The following is a 14,754-nucleotide window of genomic DNA, read 5'->3' on the forward strand; positions in this document are numbered from 1 at the left end:
AAAAAAAAAAGAAAAGAAAAATACTAATGATAATACTAACATGAACAGTAAAAATTATTTATAGTTTTGCCCCTTTTGATGGAAATTTGAATAAAATGAGAAAATCCTTTCCCATTTCATTCTTTTAACAATTTTTAAATATTCTTCTTGAGAGTTTGCTACATTTAGTCACATTTCTCTTCTTCCCTCTGGTTTTTCTTTGTTTTCTTTCCCACTAAAGATGGTAAGAAGGGATGCAATTAGGTTGTATCGTGTTGCTGTTGCCTCTTTTAATAGCATCAACAAACAGAATTTGCTTTGTGATCTGTTAATCACTTTTTGTTTGCATAATCTCATTCAATTTTTACACTGAGTCAGTGAAGGAGATACTATTTTATAGGTACCAGGAGTATTGAGTTTGAAGAACTTGCATGAGATTACTCAGGCAGTAATGGAGCCCTGGATTTGATTCCAGAATTAACAGTCTTCACTGCTTAGATCCTAATAGTTGAAAGATGGAATCTTAAACTGAAACTGCTTGGATATTACTAATTGAGTTCATATCCAACAACCAAAAGTTGCTAGGTTAATTTTGACTGACTTCTTTAACCTTTGTTTCTTACTTCTTTATCTGCCACTTAGTTGGGTTCGCTGGTGTTTGGTACTTCCAAAGAAAGGAAAGAAAGGGAAGGGAAGGGAGGTAAAATTTTAATCTTAGTTCTCTTGCCAAAGACATAAGAATATTTCTGGCAGAATGTAGTTTTGGTTTGTTATGGTTGAGGTTGTAAACCTTGACAAAAATAGTTGGGTCTCAGAATTCTTATTGGGTCTTGTGGGTCTAATTGGGCCTTATGAATTCTTTGACTGTCATTAAGAGGAAAACTCCAAAACTTGTTTTAAGTATTCCATAGTTATTTCTATGACAATAAATCCTGACTTTTTGGATAATTTTTTTTCTTTCTGTTTGTTGAAATGAAGTCATTCACAGGTATCACTTCTTTTTACAAGGAATAAAATAAATAATATAAACTTAAAATACTTTCTCAAAATAACTTATGATGCCAAGCTAAGTATACATTTCTGAAAGTCCTAAGCAAAGTTGAAGGGAACTATCCTGTTATTTGTGAAGAGTGAGAGGATGACTTTTATTAGGCTGATACATATATATATACACACACACACTACACACACACGTGTGTGTATAAGTATATATATGTGTGAGTGTGTGTGTATATATATATGTATATATATATCTTTCCTAAAAACACTAAAAAATATATACACATATTTTATGTTGTTTTCTCAAAATAATTTATGGCAATGGTTCTCAACCTGTGAGTGGTAACCCACAGAAACTGTATTAAAGATCTGCGGCATTAGGGAGGTTGAGAACCACTGATTTATGGTATAAAACTAAATGGAGATTCTTGACCTTATTAAATCTAACTAGAATTGAAGGGGACTATTATTTGTGAAAAATGTTAGGATCAATTTTGTTAGGCTTATATGTGTGTGTGTGTGTGTGTGTGTGTATACATATATCCACTGAAAGTACTAAAAAATATAGAGGGTGCCAAAAATTTATACATTTTAAGAAAGGAGAAAACTATATTAAAACTGTAGTACTTGATATATACTGATAACATTAGTTATCCTGTATCTTGTAATTACAGAAGTCAAATGTGACTTGAGTATTACAATTTTAATATAGTTTGTTCTTTTCTTGAAATGAGTATACATTTTTTTGGCACCCTCTGTATATAGCCGTGATTTTCAGCTGGTGTTCTGTGAAAATTTTTAACAGTCATTAATGAAATTATTTTTGAAAGACATTCAAGGCACAGAAAGTATATTCTTTTTTTTATTCTTTTTTTTTTGATCAACATAATTTAAGTTTATAGGTTCAAGTGTGTTGTGAGATTAAAAAAAGGTTGAAAACTGATATATACCCTCTGTTCCTTTTTATAATATAATACCTAGACTGCTGCATTCCTAATTGATTTTTTTGACCCATGGGTAGCTTAAATTTCTGAGCTAAAGTCTAAGTTCACAAATTTATCTGTGTAGTTCTTGGTACGTTATTATTAAAGGAAATTAAGTAGAAAATGATTTTGTTTAAAGTAATTAAGAGTCAACAGAAACTGAATCATGTTTTCTCCTCTTGGTATAGACATGTTGGTGTTCCCCAAAGCTGAGACGTTGGCCTACTTTAGATATCCAGTGTTTGTCGTTGGAATTCTTTCTCCTTTCTACCTGAGACAGTATAGTTAGACTCTTACAGGAAATAAGACATGAGTCCTGTTACTGGTTTTCAAACATGCTGAAGTTGTGGAATTGCAGCTCTACTTACGAATAGATTAAGCTGGAGGTGGTGAAATAGTAGCCAAACACTAGAATGATCATATCTTCTTTCAGAATAACCTCTAGAAATGATTTATTTAATGAACTACTGACTTCCTTAGAACTTATTGTTAAAATGGTTAGATTGGTTGGCCTCAGTTTTGTTAAGTGGATTCTGTTCATCAGTTTCTTCTTGTCTTTATTTTGAAATATGGAATTCTCCTATTAAACTTTTCATATTTCTGTCTGGAAAATACCAAAAGATTATGTTCAACACTCTTGTAGATAAATGTAATTTTACTCATATGCTTCTCAGGTGATGATAAAATAGAAAACAAATCAACATTGCTAGAGAATGACCTGCCAATAAGATTGGCAAGTGATTAACAACAATTATAAGTCTCTACCTCTATGTTTAAAATATTGTGAAACTGAAGGTAGTTTATCTTTTATTTCTATTGTGAAAGCAAAACTAAGTTTCTCATTTTTCATTGCAGGCAGTTAGGCAGTTAATAAAGTTTAAAATGAATAAGTCTGAAAACAGGGTATTTATGTGTTAGAATTATGTTGATAACCAGTAGAAGAACTGTATGTAGAAATGTTAGGTAGAGGCCAGGCGTAGTGGCTCACACCTATAATCCTAGCATTCCCTAGCTGGGAATATCATGTAAGCTTGGGGTTTTGAGATCAGACTGAGCAAGAGCAAGACCTCATCTTTATGAGAAATAGAAAAATTAGACAGGTATTGTGGTGGGTATATGTAGTCTAGCTGTTTGAGAGGCTGAGGTAGGAGGATTGCTTGAACCCAGGAGTTTGCCATTGCTGTGAACTAAACTGATGCCATGGCACTCTAGCCTGGGCAGCAGAGTAAGACTTTGTCTCAAAAAAAAAAAAGAAGGGCAGTGCCTGTGGCTCAAAGGAGTGGGGTGCCAGCCCCCATATGCCGGAGGTGGCGGGTTCAAACCGAGCCCTGGCCAAAAACAAAAAAAAAACAGAAAAGAAATATTAGGTGGAATCAAATGAAATGAAATTACTAGTTTTCTAGGTTTAAAGCAGTCAAATATTGGCAAGTTCAGCATAGTAAATATAGCAAATATTTCCTAGTTCAGCATAGTAAAAGTAGTTCTATATCAGACTCAAGCCTGGGATTGGGGATAGGACGGCAGACTTACTTAGATTTAGTTATCTGCCATTTGAATCAAATGTTTAAAAAAATTTGCATGTTGGGTGGCGCCTGTGGCTCAAAAGAGTAAGGTGCCAGCCCCATATCCCAGAGGTGGCAGGTTCAAACCCAGCCCTGGCCAAAAAAAAAGAACTGCAAAAAAAAAAAAAAAAAAATTGTGTGTGTTTTACCCTTGTTAAGCAAGACAAGCTAATAATGCCATGTTTAGTCTTCCCAACTCCTGGCCAAAGTAAAATGGCTAACTTGAAATCTTGATCCATGATTAGTTAAGTTATATCATATTACCAGGAAATAATTTGAGCAGAAGAATTTGAGACTTTGAGAGTGTTTTGCTTTGGCAGTATTTTATGCTTAAATCTGACTTTGGATAAATGGGTCAAGATATATTTACTGCTCATCTTTAGTTTTGTTCAGTGCTTTGCTAGGTGTTATAACTAATTTTCAAAAGAATAGTAATAATTTTAAAATAATTAAAATGATACCTAAATAAAATAATAACTAGAATAATTTAATAAAATAATAGGGGAGAAAAAGGGTGATTGATTACTTGTATAGATCACGTCTTTCAGAGGACTTGGGATTACTTTCGATTGATGTAGACTCTAGAACAATTTTATTGAGGAGATAAAAATGGACCTATCAACTGAAAGAGGGAAAAGATTTAGATAAATAGCAGTCTTAATGTAGAATGTGGGAAACATTAAATGTTAAAGGTGTAGAGGCTCACAATTGTCATTTATATTTGGGGATCAGGATTGAGTAAAAGAATAGTAGAAGAGATAAGCCTGGGAAAGTAGAATGAGGGCAAATTGACATCTTATATTCTTTAGTAGAGAGTTTCTCAACCTGGGCACTATTGGCTTTGGACAATTTGGTGCTATTTGTATTGGGTAATTCTTTGTTGTGGAGCTCTGTCCTGTATATGGTAGGATGTTTAGTAGTATCCCTGTCCTCTGCTAGATGCCAGTAGTATGTTCCTTACTTGCCCCACCCCCACCTCCCTTGTTGAACTCTTGTTTCCATTCATTGCCAGATGTCCTATGGGGGGAAAAAACTGTCCACACTTGAGAATCACTGATTTAGATTTATACAAGAAATGTAAAGTAACAAAACTGGAACTAGAGCCCTAAGTAGAGGATGAGTTGTGTTGATTCATTGGCTTTTTTCCAGAGATACACAGAATTAGTCAATGATGACTCCAAGATGAAAATCCTGAATAACTGGTAGATGAGTGCTGTGCCTGTTGTCTCTTGTTTACATTGATAGTGCTAATCACTGTTGCACATTAGGGAACAGAATAATTCAGATCAATGAAATAGATGAACATAGATTATGTTGCAAAGTTAGCAGAAAAACTCTGAAAGAAATCATGTTGATTTTATTGTTCAATATTTATCATGGGGAAAACTTAAGCATTGGATATAATGGTATTGATGGTTGATAGTAGTTAAATTTTTATTTTATTATTTAAGATTCTGAAGTGGTTCTTGAAGCTTGGTTTTTTTAATTCTACAACTGTAAAAAAATCACTTAACTGTTAATTGAAATAGGTATTGCTTAGAAAGATTCTGATATATTATCTTTGAGAAAGGTTACTTTTCATTTAACTAAACGGGTAGTAGGATTTGAATTTTAAAGATTTTTTTTTTTTATGAAAAAAGTTTTATTATAGGCTTGGAATTAATCAGTCTGTTACTCCTTTTTTTTCATTTATTTCTTATGTTTTTTATTCCATTTTGGAGAGTATAAGAATGATAGATTTGGAACATGGCACAGAGTCATTTTTGGATTTTGTAGCCGTGGGAAATATTTTCTGTATATTCTATGAAAGTATAAACAGACAGGGACCTTGGTTTTCTTATTGTCATTATTATCCAGCTGTCCTTTTAAACTAAATGTTGTTTGTCATATGTACATATGTACCAAAAAGAAGTGATGACTAATTAGTTGAAGTTATTTTTCAGAGATCAAGGAAATATAAGATTTTTCTGATCCCTGCAGTTGGAGTATGACTAATGTATTAAGAATGAAGTATTGAGTAAACAATAAAATTTGGATTTGTGGAAAAATTTCACATTCTTCTAATAATATGTTAACAAATATAAAATATTTAAATATTTTAAAAAATTGATTTCTTTTCAGGCATGATTATAAAATAAAAACAATAACAGTGTATCAGTTTACTTCTAGTTTAAAAAAAGTTATTTGGCATTGTAATAATAGCCAAAACAAAATTGCAAAAGTCCCTGACATTTTGTAACACTTACCAAGTGAGAGCAAAATTGGATTGGCTTTAATTTTGATCAGGTAACCACACATCTCTCCCCAGTTAATTCTAATTTTGTATCTATCATTCATGTTTTTTTGGTAGAGATGCTTTTAGAGTATTGATCCAGAAGAAAAGTACCTTTTTGTTTTAGCCTTATCTCCTAGTCTCTTAATTGTTTGTATGGTATTTCAGTTTTTCTTAGTCAGTGTGTATAAGAGATCTTTCTCTGCCTTAGAAGCATTTGGTCAACTCTGCTTATTACTTATTAAATAATCATTTTTATCTGAGGTTATTTTTCTTGGTAGGTTGGGTTTAATTGTTTATGGTTTATAAAGTCATAATTTTCTTAATGCTTTGTAGTGCTCTTGGACTGAAAAGTCACTTGTTTGTAATACTGGGTCCACACTCTTTGACATCTAAGAAGCTCAAAATCCAAGTGTTTCTTAAGTTTGACACATACCTCTTTGATAGCAAAACATGACTGGAACTTATATATGAGTTTTTCCTAGTGTTTATTTCTCATACTCTGTAAATAGTCATACTTTTTACTGCAGAAATAATGTGTTTTAGTATAGGACAGTACTTGTAGACCTCCCTGAGGGTATTAGTGTAATATATGCTGCATATGTCATGCTACTTTTCTAAAATCTGAAAAATTTTGAATTCCAAAATACTCTATCCCAAAGGATAGAGAATTCACTTATATGCCATTTGAATTCTAAAACACTCTATCCCAAAGGATAGAGATTTCACTTATATGCCATTGTTTTTGTATCCCGTGCAAGATGGTTTAACATGAAAGGTTTTTTTTTTCCCATCAGTCTGTCATAAGTTGTGGATATCTACATGATCATCTTAAGATTGATATGGATTTCATAGGGTTAGTCAACATCTGTTAAATGTTAGTGTTTATTTTTTATGTGATTTAATTTGCAGTATATTTTTATTATCGGTCATTAGTATAGGTATTCTGAGGTGCTTTAGAAACAAATAATAATTACAGAAAACTTCCTTCACTAAAATTTAATGCCCAGTTAAGTTAATAGAAATTAAAATGATGTGGAAATACTGACTTTTTTCACTATTTTATCGTACCTTTTGTTTGGCTATAGGTATACAAAATTCATTATCCTATGGATTTTAGTATTGGTATTGGCTAAGACTTGATTGGTTTCTTCTTCACTTCCAATTCCCTCTCTTCTTTCCCTGTTCCTATTAATTCCCCCTTCAAGTATTCTAGATTCCTATTTATTTGATCAGGTGCAAAGGATATTAGAGGGTTATTGAGCAGTGTTAGATGGAGAGAGACTGGACTGCCCCTAAGCAGAATGGAGGAAACTTGCTAGAAAGATTGTAGTCTTACATGAATTCTTTAATGTCCTTAGTGTAACTTTTCAGTAACTACCTTGGCTGCTCATTCCAGGATAGACTCCTTTATTGGTTAGTTTCTTCCATTCTGACACCTATGGTAGTTACGACCCAGAATTTTTGAAAGTTAAGATGACTCTTCTATTGATATGACCAATACTCTGATATGCAGGAACACTGTAACTTCTCTTGCAACTTTCTGTGCCATTGCTATATTGTCTTTTTTTAATGTCTGTACTTGGTACTCCTAAAATTAACTTGGTGTATAAGAGATGTGGTATAAGTTGACTATCATAAATACCTATGCTAATTTTGCTGGATAAAGAGTAAAATAAATGAAACAAAGTTTTTTGAGCCAGATTTATCTTGTGTTGGATGTGACTCTTTTCAATACTTATAAGTCCTTACAGTTTATAAAAGGAAAATGTAAGGGAAGAATTTTGCTTGCATTACATGAAGTTTATTTTATTTATTTTTATTCAAATTAATCTGAGGGTATAAATTATTAGGTACATTGTTTGTGTTTCTGAGGTAAAGTTCAAGTTGTAGTTGAGGTTGTATCCTTACATTGTGACCATTAGGTGAGACTTTACCAATGCTCATCCCTCCTCCCTCTTCCCCTTTCCCTCACTAATATGAAACCAATAGAAAAACAGCTACAGGGAAAACTCAAGTATATTCCAGTGGAGGGGAGCGGCAGAAGGGAAAGGGGAATGTATTATATTAAGTTCAAATCAAAGGTTCAATTTAAAAAGAAGCACATTAACCTTTAGAAAAAAAGGTTTGCCTCTAGGGTACCACATTAGCATGAACTTTATGACACAAAATAGCGCTCCTCTTTTAAAAGCATATTTTAGTTTAGAGTTAAATTTGTTCATTTTTATTATTGCTATACTGAACTAAAATCATTATACAACTTCATTGATTTATTATTTAATCAGGTTGGGAATGTCTATCATTCTTTGACTTAAATTTGTTTATATTGTTTTACAAGTTATTCACAAATTTTGGTGGTTTCATTTGTGTCAGCGTGTTGTGTGTGTGTGTGTATGTATATACATATGTGTGGTTTTTTTTCTCATATTTTTAACAGATTCTGAAGGGAGTGGTAATGGAAGTGAAGATCCCTCAAAGGACAGTGGAGAAGGATCCTGTAGTGATTCTGAAGAAAATGTTTTAGAGGAAGAAATGAATGAAGATACTAAAGTAAAAGAACAACAATTTAAAAATTCTGCAGAAGAAGAAATACTATCATCAGAAAAACCGTTAATTAAAATGGAAAAGAAGGAAGAAGAAGAAAATGGAGAAAGACCTAGAAAGAAAAAGGAGAAGGAGAAGGAAAAAGAGAAGGAAAAAGAAAAGGAGAAAGAAAAAGAGAAAGAGAAGGAAAGAGAGAAGGAAAAAGAAAAAGCGACAGTATCTGATAATGTGGTTGTTTCTGCTGCTGCCCCCACACCAGCCACAAGTCCTCCTCCTGTTAACACATCCCCTTCTGTTCCCTCTACGACAACTGCTACAGACGAACAAGTCAGTGAACCAAAAAAGTGGAACCTTCGTCGAAACCGACCACTTTTGGATTTTGTATCCATGGAGGAACTGAATGACATGGATGATTATGACAGTGAGGATGACAATGATTGGCGACCTACTGTAGCAAAAAGAAAAGGAAGATCTGCATCTCAGAAGGAGGGAAGTGATGGTGACAATGAAGATGATGAAGATGAGGGAAGTGGGAGTGATGATGATGAGAATGATGAAGGCAATGATGAAGATCATAGCAGCCCTGCCAGTGAAGGGGGTTGCAAGAAGAAGAAGAGTAAAGTTCTTAGCAGAAACAGTGCTGATGATGAGGAACTGACCAATGATAGCCTGACATTATCTCAAAGCAAGAGTAATGAGGTAGATGAACCCAATTTTTATGATATCTGTCTGTCTGGGGAAAAGGGAATTCTTTAAAACACTCTACACATTATATTAAGTGACTTCCTTGAAATCCTATTTATTGACAGCTGTGGGAGTGAATGAGCATCCTGGCTGTAAAATTTATTCATTTGGTCAACAAATTTTTATTGAGTATCTACTATTTGTCACCGTTGTCAAGGAGCTCACAATCTCTGTCCTCAAGGAGAAATATATAATTATTTTTATATTCATAGACTTGGGAAATAATAGTTTTCCATTCCCCTTTTCATCCCCTTAATCCATTGTTCATAGGACAGCTGAATGGTGCTGAGTGGATTATGAAAATAAAGGTCACCTTTCTTTCAGCTTAACTTATATCCAATCCATACAAAAATGTAGGGCTTTAGAATATTTTAGCACAGGGCAACCGACAGCTTAATGATTTTCTCAGATTTAGAGATTCATTTTTTAAAGGTTAATTTCTATACCAGTTTTAGCACCCATCATCTGTGCAGTCACCAAATCTTTGCTTTATTTGTATGGGAATACATATGAACTATATTTACTTATATTTAGCAAATAAGTTCTCTCTACAAGGAAATGGGGGAAAAAAGCAAACATTTCCATCATAAAACAAATATTTTTATCATAAAACTACAGTAAATGGCTCAGTTCTTCCACTTGAAGTTCTACTACAAGTTAGGTTTATCCATTGGGCCCAGAGATGCATCATTCAAGACTCTTCAGTCAAAACACATTTGTGTCTTTTTGTCTGTGTGTCTATGTATATGTTTTTCTTCAAAAGAAAGATTGAATTGTCTTACATGTAGATGTATCTGTTACATCACATGTAGAACTGTAGTATTATAATTAATTGTTATTTCTGTTAATGTGTTTGGTCACCAAAATTTACTTCTTTGCTTGATGCTTTTTGTTCTTTTCATGTCATTTAAGTAGGTTAAACTGGTAGAAAGATTTTCAGTTAAGCTTCACTTAAAAATTTGGTGATTCTCCTATCAAGATAATGTATAGTGGATTATGAGGGGTTATATGTCAGTGGAGACGAGGTAGTAGTTTATATTTTGGATTATAAACATTGGTTAACTTCTGTGTGGCCCATTTTCATATGAAGCATGCCACCTGCCATCCTAATTCTTAGCTTTAGGTAAAGGAAAATTGTCATTTGTGAAATAGAGTTTTTAATAAGATAGCTCAGGCAATTTCATATGATCAATGCAATCTCAGGGAAACAGGTGTGGAAAATCCAGTTGTTCATATTTAATTTATTAGACGTGACTTCTGTTTATTTTATAGCAGTTAATATCCTATATCTAATGAATAAAATTACTTTTGGTAATATCACTCCCTTAATTTTTATTAGGCTGATATAAAAGTAGTCTAGCTGATGATAGAAGCAGTATAGATGTATGCTAAGGTATGGGGGACACTTGCATGTATTTAGAAATTTGCCATATAAAATGTGTATGTTATCTGTTTGCTAATAACCTGTGGTTCATAACATACTGCTTAAAAGGTTGTGTAGACGGACCTTTATGATGCATTTAAAGGCCACATATGCTGTTTAGTTTTCTCCTAGTAGAAGATACTTTAGTAAATACTGAGACCTTTTGTATTTAGATCAATAGTCCCAAAGAATCAGATTCTGAAGCACTTCTGGGAAAAGTGCCCATGTGGAAGAGCTTATAGAAAGTTAATTTTCTCTGATAATAATGTTCTGCCTAAAAACTTGATAATTTTTTTCCCAACCTTGTTATTCAAACTCTACAATATTTTTTTAATGAACCTGGTTGTATTTAATGTTACTCAAACTAAATACTAACTTTTAATTAAAGAACTAATCAGTTGAGATTAATACTCAGAGTTTTACATTTTCTATTCATATGATCTTTATTTTACAAAAATATGACTGAATTTAATCCTTGTTGCCTTGTGGCCAGTGTTAGTATCTTAATTTTCCTGGTTATTTTATTTTATTTATTTATTGAGACAGAGTCTCACTGTGTAGCCCTTGGTAGAGTGCTGTGGCATCACAGCACACAGCAACCTCAAATTCCTGGGCTTACAAGATTCTCTTGCCTCAGCCTCCCCAGTAGCTGGGACTACAGGTGCCTGCCACAACGCCTAGCTATTTTTTTTGTTGCAGTTGTGTAGTTGGCCCTGGCTGGGTTCGAACCCGCCACTCTTGGTGTCTGTGGCTGGCACCATAACCACTGTGCTATGGGTGCTAAGCCTTGACTGGTTATTTTAGATAGTGGTGATTGCTAAGTGTCCATTGGATAGTTAATAGGTATATATTTGTTTATATCTGAAGTTTTATTTTCTCTGTTTTTACTTTAAGTTTTCAGATAACACTTTATAGTAGAGATAGTTGAAAGTATAGCATTAGAAATACATAACTACATCACATTTAGTTTATAAGCAGGCAAACTTTTTTCTTGACTGCTGTGTAAAGTGCATTTGTAGGGAAAGGATGTAGGGCATCACTTTTTTTTTTCCCAACACTAAAATCAAGGGAAAAGGGCAAGATTTGTAAGTAAATGATATCCTAAAATTTCCATAATTTTGAAATTGCTTATGAGAATTTGATATGTTTTTGAGCAGCCTTTTTATAACTATTGTTCTTAATGACATTAATACATGCGTCACTACAAAAGTTTTGAGACAGATGGGTTATGGTCCATTTCACTTCTAAGAAACACAGTCAGCAACATCCTTTCAAATTCACTTGTACAAGTTTCAGCTTGCTCAGCTTCTAGGTATTGTCGGGAGGGCTTCATTTGTTTCTATCCATGCAAATTTTGTTTCTTGATTTTGTGTATCTTGAAACATCATAATGACCCATATAAATCTATAGAGCAGTGGTTCTCAAACATCTTGGTCTCAGGATCTCTTTGTCCTCTTAAAAATTATTGCGGACCCCCATTACTATTTATGTAGATTACATCTGTTGATGTCTACCATTTCAAAGTAGAACATCATCATATACCTGTGAGAGAAAAAGAGAGTGAAAAAACAATAACATTTTTATGTAATTTTATGGTCTATACTTTATAGACCACCCCTAAAAGAGAGCTTCTTGGACCACACCTCGCAAACAATTCTGGAATAGGGAATTTGTTAACCTGCATTTCTTGTAAGTGGACACCTGTCTTTGTCATTGACCTCATGGCATTTTTTGAAGTTAGTATCATCTGAATGATCCCCTGGAAATACAAGTGTGTTCTTAACGTTTTGTATCGAAGCTTTTAAAATTCACTAAAATTATCTTGCCCTTTAGTTTTCTGACATAAATCTTTTGGGAAGGGCAGTGTAGCACTTTCAGAAAATCATTCCAGTTTTCAAGAATTTCAAACCCGAGTTTTGGATAAAAATTAGCATATGAAATTAATACAGAAAATTATGTCAGTAAAAATGGTAGATTTTTAGTTTTTGTAAAAAGAGGAAAAGCGCTTACAGAATATTTAGAATTAGAAAAAATTTGGATTACTGTTTTGTAATTGTAACCCTATATTCTATACTCAGTAGAGTTTTTTTGGGGAGGGTAAAAGGTTCTGTTTTTTTTTTTAAATGGATTCAATATCTTAATATAAGAAATAGCAATTTTCACCTGAGTTTTGCCAGTTAAAGTATAAAAATTTTGCCCAAATTTATAAATATACTTCCTTTTTGGCTTCTGACTTATTAATCAATTGCCTTTTTAAACATTTCAAGATGAAACAAATTGCTCTACATCCTTAAAAAATGTCAGTTGTATAATATTGTGCAGTCATTTCCTGAGATTTTGATGATTTAACCTTTGTTAAAAACATAGAGCAAGAATTAATGTTCACACTTTTTGGTATACTAGCTTTTTCTCATCTTAAGGGCAATAAGATTATTTTAATTCTGATTTTACATGAAGTGTGATAGAATTTTCTTCTAGTATAAACACATATAACTAAGATAGTAAACTTTGGGCTATTGTATACACCATTTAAAATCTTATATGTAGATTTTATGTATAAATGAACCCTAAACATTTCAGAGTCCATAGAAAACATTGGGCCATATTATCATTTTGGGGGTCAATTTTAAGTCTTGAGAGAAGAAAATAAAATGATTTACTGTAGGTAGTTATTGATTTATTAGTATAGGGCCCTAATTATTCTCCTCATTATATAGTATCTATATCTTCAGAAATAATACTAACAAAAGTTAATAATAAATTAGGTTTTCTGTGTCTTACAGATTTGATCATAATTGTGCTTAAACTGTTTGATCTACTAAAGAAAACTTAGATCATAATTTTTTAAAAGAGGATACGTTCAGTTTTCCCAAACGTTGTCTGCCAGTTGTTTGGCTAGGAGAATATTGTAGGGACATAGTTTCCTCTAATTCTCTCTTTCATTACATTTCTATTGAGAGTCTCAAGTTATGGGAAATCAGAGGGCTAGAAATACCAGTTAATTTTCTTTTCTTTGCTTCTAAGTGATTATGTATGGAGACAAATTGGTATAGAGATACATATTTTTTTCTGAGCAAACGAGAAAAATAGGAAAATAGAATGAGAACGCCTATATTTTCTAAGCCATAAAAATTACTTGTTTCACATTGGTAAACCTTTTTTTCAGGGGTTATTGTAATTCCACCAGAAAATGGCATTGTCCAGAAACACAAATAGCCACTTACCAAACTGATTGTTTTCTAGGTCATTTCCTAGTCTATGATTTTTGTTTTTTTTTTTAAACCTGGATGTGGTCTTTTAAGAAAAAAGGCACTTTTCGACTTAACCAGGGGGATGATATATAAAGTAGCAATGCTCATTGAGGCTTCTCATTTTTTTCTCGGGGTTCCCAAAAGTGTAATGAATTTTGACAGTTCATGTTGCTCTTCTTGAATTACCTACAAGAAATGCAGAGGAAAGGAGATGGGAATGAACATTTATTGAGTGCCTGCTACATGCTAGGAACATTCTTGCCTTATATTATTTTGTTCTCACAGCAATCTCAGGAGGTAGGTATTACTTTTATCATCCCTGTTTTATACATAAAAAATTGCAGCCTTTGAGGTTCAATAGCTACTAAGTGAAAGAGCAAAAAGTGAAACCCAAGAATGTCAAATGCTGTTACTTTGAAGCATAGTTAGTAGTATGAAACTCTGGGTATATTTTTGTTTGCTTACTGTACTACAAAGCACATGAGTTTTCTTTTTAAAATGTTTTCATCACGTGAGTTTTCTTCTAAGGATGTTTTTATCTTTATGTGTCAGCCATTTGTTAGCTGCCCCAGACTATTATGTGTGGTTTTATAACAAAGATAGAAGTAAAATATAAAACTTGTCAAGGGAAATGATAGTATGTTCTTGTTGATATTTGTATTCTTTTTGATTTATTTTACAGATTAACTGCAATTTTAGATATAATATACAAAGTATGTTGAAAGAATTATTGTGACCTTCAAGTGTTGTTCATATGTCATTTATAAATTGTGATTGAAATGATGGCTCCAAATATTACTTTTGGATATTAGTTGAAATAAATTAAATCTAGTAAATTTATGGTACAAAGCTAATTTATTAAATTTGTTTCTGAATATTGTTAGGTTCATAAATGAAAGTACTGTATGTGGACTCAATGCCATTTTGTATTGTATTTAGTATTAAGTGCAACCTATTAAATAGTAGAATCATTTTCTTGTTCATGTAAGTAGTATTT

At 32.7% G+C, this 14,754-nt stretch overlaps 1 protein-coding gene across 1 annotated transcript in view; it reads left to right on the top strand.

Annotated features, from left to right (window-relative positions):
- PHF14 (PHD finger protein 14) overlaps positions 1 to 14,754 on the top strand; it is a 194,424-nt gene that overhangs the window by 2,187 nt on the left and 177,483 nt on the right. Inside the window, exon 3 of the mRNA XM_012812504.2 lies at positions 8,233 to 9,038. Coding sequence (XP_012667958.1) covers positions 8,233 to 9,038 — 806 coding nt within the window. The remainder of the gene's footprint in view (positions 1 to 8,232; positions 9,039 to 14,754) is intronic.

The sequence above is a fragment of the Otolemur garnettii genome, unplaced genomic scaffold (genome assembly GCF_000181295.1).
Source record: "Otolemur garnettii isolate 467f Iridium unplaced genomic scaffold, OtoGar3 scaffold00005, whole genome shotgun sequence".
Taxonomy (NCBI): domain Eukaryota; kingdom Metazoa; phylum Chordata; class Mammalia; order Primates; family Galagidae; genus Otolemur; species Otolemur garnettii.